Source organism: Acanthisitta chloris, unplaced genomic scaffold (genome assembly GCF_000695815.1).
Source record: "Acanthisitta chloris isolate BGI_N310 unplaced genomic scaffold, ASM69581v1 scaffold8763, whole genome shotgun sequence".
Taxonomy (NCBI): Eukaryota; Metazoa; Chordata; class Aves; order Passeriformes; family Acanthisittidae; genus Acanthisitta; species Acanthisitta chloris.
Window position 1 is genome coordinate 2057 of NW_008666517.1, and position 4621 is coordinate 6677.

General features: G+C 62.3%; 1 protein-coding gene across 1 annotated transcript in view; it reads left to right on the forward strand.

Moving 5' to 3' along the window:
- The window catches only part of MAMDC4 (MAM domain containing 4), a gene marked incomplete at both ends in the record, with an annotated part of 6244 nt that extends 1779 nt beyond the window's left edge, over positions 1-4465 (forward strand). The window contains 11 exons of the mRNA XM_009072154.1: positions 4-83; positions 317-445; positions 668-814; positions 986-1080; positions 1349-1507; positions 2058-2142; positions 2571-2720; positions 3042-3149; positions 3352-3486; positions 3745-4074; positions 4349-4465. Coding sequence (XP_009070402.1) covers positions 4-83; positions 317-445; positions 668-814; positions 986-1080; positions 1349-1507; positions 2058-2142; positions 2571-2720; positions 3042-3149; positions 3352-3486; positions 3745-4074; positions 4349-4465 — 1535 coding nt within the window. The remainder of the gene's footprint in view (positions 1-3; positions 84-316; positions 446-667; positions 815-985; positions 1081-1348; positions 1508-2057; positions 2143-2570; positions 2721-3041; positions 3150-3351; positions 3487-3744; positions 4075-4348) is intronic.
- Positions 4466-4621: the final 156 nt, after the last annotated feature.

Genomic DNA, 4621 nt, shown 5'->3' on the forward strand with positions numbered 1-4621 from the left:
CATCTTCTCACTGACACAACCGCCTGGCTGTGGGGCAGAGGTGGCACTTGATGACATCATCTTCAGGAACTGTGGCTTGCCAGGTGAGTCCTATATCTGCTGGGATGTGAGCTGGATCTCGGGGAAATTGGGTTGGGCTTTGCAGCCCAGTGGAGCTCTCCCATTGCCCACCATGTCTTGGAGCAGTGTGCCCTGGCCAGGGCATGGGGTAGGCAGTGAAAACCTGTCCCTAGAGCCACCCCAGGGAAAGATGTGGGGGCACCCAGCATGATCCCGTGGGACCAGCCACTTGCTGACATGTGTCCCCCCACCCCAGAGCCCAGACAGCAGGTCTGTGGGCCCCAGGAGAGCCGCTGTGGCCGTGGCTCCTGCCTGGCACTGCACCGCTTCTGCGACGGCACCGACGACTGCGGGGACGGCTCCGACGAGGCTGCGGCACAGTGCAGTGAGCACCACTGACCCGGGGAGAGAGTCCTGCCCACCAGCCCCCTGACTACACAGATGGGCTGAGGTTCTGCCCTGGTGGGGCAGAGCTGGGTGTGGGGCTGGCAGGGGTCCAAACCACAGCTGTGCTTAATCCCCCCAAGGGTTTGCAAAGGGGTGGCATGAACCCAGCCCAGTGCAGGGACCTCCATCCCTTGGTCACTGCTGTGCCTTCTCCCCACAGGGTCCTTCACTTCCTGCTCCTTTGAACATGGTCTCTGTGGCTGGGAGGCAGAGCCTGGGCCACCAGCATGGGGCAGGAACACAAGCCTGAGCCTGGGCACTGCTTATGGGATCCCCACCCGTGACCACAGCAGCAACAGCAGGGCTGGTACGTGGCAGGGCAGCAGCCCCCCAGGGTAGCCCCTCCACAGGGCCCCGGGGTGGATGTGCCTTGGGTGACACACGCCTGGGCTCAGCTCAAGGCTGTTCCAAGTCAGCAGTGTCCTGCACCCACACACCTGCACAGCTCCACTCAGCCCCTTCCTGGCATCTCCTGCAGGCTTTTTCCTCCATGTGGGCAGTGCCCCCACCGTGGGGGCTGGCAGCACGGCATGGCTCAGCAGTCCCACTTTCCAGGCCACCAACTCCTGCTCTGTGAGTCACAGCTGGGACCTGTGTCACAGCCCCTGTGTGCATAGTGGTCCCCACCACTGGGACCCTCATGTGAGGCTGGGGCTGTGGTTGGCTGTGGCTGGGGATCGGCAGTGTGTTTTTGAAGGTGGTTTGGTGGCATCTCTGGTGTCTGTGGGGAGCTCTGAGCTCCTCCAGCCACATCTCTGTGAGTGAGCATCCTGTAGGGTGCAGGGGGCTGTGTGCCCCTGCCCTGGGCTTTGGGGGTCACTCACCCTCTCCCCATCCCCAGCTTGTGCTGTACTGCCACCTGCATGGCTCAGCCACCAGCAGCCTCAGCATCTCCTATGTGGTCAACTCCACCAAGCACCTAGTGAGGGAGAGGACAGGGGACCTGGGCAGCTGCTGGATCCGTGAGAGAGTGGACTTCAATGTGACGGGACCCTTCAAGGTGGGCTAGCACTGTGCTAGGATGAGCTGGGCTGCTTGCAGGGCACCCTCAGCAGGCACACATGGGGCCAGGGCTGAACTGGGAACCTGACACCAGAGCTGGGCCTCTGGTGCTGGCATGTGCCACCCTCATATCCCTGTGCCCACATCTCCAAATGCCCCTACCAGCCCAGGACCACCCCACTGGAAATGGGTGGAGTGTCTTCATCCACACTATGTCTCACCTCATGCCTTCCCACTGCCCTGTCAGCTGTCCCCATGGCTTCCCATACAGCCCAGCCCACTCCCAGCTGGCGCTGGTGGGCACCCTGAGGACACCCCCATGCCACCCCCAGGCAGCTGCAGGCTAGGGCTGTGTGCGGGGGCAGCACAACCCCTCAAGCCCACCATGGTCCTGCCAGCCCACCCTGTGCACCCCTGCCAGCTGGAGCATCACTCCTGCTCCTACCAAGTCCCACAGCTCCTCGGTGTCCCTCCTGACCCCTCCTACTGTGCAGCACCCCATGCTGACATTGCTCCTCTGAGCCCATGCTGACGTTGCTCCTCTGCAGGTGCTGATCGAGGGGGTGGCTGGCAGCAGGGGAACTGTGGCCATCGATGACCTGATCCTGTCGCAGGGCTGTGTGAAGGAGCAGGGTGAGCCAGGAGGGCAGTATCCCCCACCCTGCTGCAGCATGGGCAGTGCTACCAGGTGCCCTGTGCTCATGGCACTATCCCTAAAGGACCCACTGTCGAGTCTGCCTATCCCTTTGCTCATGATGGGGACCGTCCTGGGCGCAGCATGGCGAGCACTTGCCCTGGGGCGCTGGTGTCCTTGTCCTGTGGCTGTGACACTCTATCCCCTGTGCCAAAACCTGTCCCATAAGCAGCTCTCACCAGGCCCTGGGTCCCCTTTGTCTGGTGCCAGCAGGGTTGGGATGGGATGGGACAGGACGGGGATGGGATGGGGTGGGGGAAATGGAGAGCCAGGGAGATGTTTGGGGATGGGAGCTTGAGGGTGATGCCAGTGCTGCTGCTGGACCCCCTCACCACTGCTCTCCAACCCTGAGGTGTTTCACCATCAGGGAAGTCCCCGGTCACGCTGCCAAGCCGGCCAAGTGCCAGCCCCTGTGCAGCAGAGGACGTGGCCTGTGACAGTGGGGGCTGCATCACCGCAGAGCTGGCTTGTGACTTCGCTGACACATGTGCCGATGGCTCCGACGAGAAGCGCTGTGGTGAGAGCCGAGGAGGCACCTGCACCCCGGTACCTGGCGGTGGAGGGGACCCAGGCACCCCTGGGCTGGCATGGCCAGGGGATGTGGGTGCCTAGGTAGTCCCAGGGGAATGCAGAGAGGATGTGCCTGGAGTTCTGAGTTGCCCAGAGAAGCTGTGTCTTCCCCATCCCTGGAAGTGTTTCAGGCCAGGATGGATGGGGCTTGGAGCAACCTGGGCTAGTGGAAAGTGTCCCTGCCCATGGCAAGGAGTGGAACTAGGTGAGATTTAAGGTCCTTCCAACCCAAACCAGTCTGTGATTCTGTGATTCTTTGACTCTGCAGGAGCAACAACCTTCGAGTCGGGAGCTGGGGGCTGGCAGGACTTCAGCTTGGGGCAGCTGCGCTGGGGGCTGCAGAGGGCCATTGAGCCTGACACCTTTCTTACAGGTGAGGCTGTTCCCACCACCCTAATGATGCTCTTTGGCTCCCAGCACTGTGGGAGCCCCCAGAGCAGGGACCCCTGTTCCCACCCTGCTGGATTGGGTGGGTGCCACTGTAGGATGGGGAGGTGATGTCTAGGCAGGATGCTGGGCTGGGAATGCCACCAGGGATGTGGGATCCCAGTCCTGACCTCCCAGGGTGTTTCTGTGTCCAGGGGCTTTCCTGGCCCTCCAGGCAGGAGAAGGACAGATGGTAAGTGCTGCAAAGGCACGAACACCTCTGCTGGGCCCCTCCGGCCCTGCCTGCACCATGGAGATGAGTTACCACATCCAGAGCAGCCCCCAAGGTAACACCCTGCCCACCCCTGCTGTGCCCTGCCTGTTCCCTGTCCCCAGAGCTCCACCATGAGAGCAGAACCCCCCCATGCCCACCTGCCTTTGCTGCCTCTCTCAGCCTTGCTCTGCCCCATCATACTGTCCTGGAGTTGGGGTGTCCCTGTTCCCATCCCTGTCCCCTATGACTGTGGGCTGGGGCCATGGGTGGCTCCCAGTGGGTGGCCAGGGGTTTTGGGTGCCCACAGCTTCTGCACCATCTCTTGTGCCAGGCTTCCTCGCTGTTGGCATCACGGATCCCAACACAGGCACCACCCAGCTGGCCTGGCACATGCAGGGTCATGGGGGCACAGCTGGGGGACGTGCGAGTGTCCCCCTGGGAGAGAGGAGCCGACCCTTCCAGGTGTGCTGGGGGTACAGGGACCAGCCTGAGGGGCTGCAGGTGGGTCAGTGCTGCTGCTGCCAGGTACTCCAGGCTCATGGTCACCACCTCCAGGTTGAGCTGCTGGCACTGGTGGATCTGCAGGACTCAGAGAGCATTGGCATTGACAATGTGACATTCGAGCAGTGCCACATTGATGTGGTGTCACCTGCAGCTGCAGGTACAGCCAGGGGCTCGTGGGCAGGGAGAATGACCCCAGCCCCTTCCCATGGGGGCTGCCGGGTGGCTGTCACCCTGTTCCCAGACCAGGAACAGGACTGTGGTGCAGAAACCCCAGGGACAGGGCTGAGCACACATCCTGCCCTGGGGCAACTGCATGGGGTGAATCTGGGGAGTGGAGCAGGGGAGCAGAGAGAAAGGGACATCTGGGGAACCTCTTTGCTTTTGGGGTTTCTTATCCCCACCCCCTCTTGTCACCACCTCTCTCTGGCCAGAGCTGTCCTGCAACTTCGAGAGGGGCATGTGTGGCTGGTACCAGGATCTGACCAGTGATTTCAAATGGGTCCGTGGCATGGGACAGGGACTGGGCTCTGACCACACGACCGGCTCAGGTAAGGGTCTGGCTGCTCTTTGGGGGACCCAGGAGCCCAGGGCACCCCACAGCCTCCTATCCCCAGGGCCAAGACATGCCCTATGCGCTCCAACAGCCCTGTGCCCGTGGAGTGAGCTCATCTGGGGCAGGGTGTGGATCCAGGGGTCTCAGATCC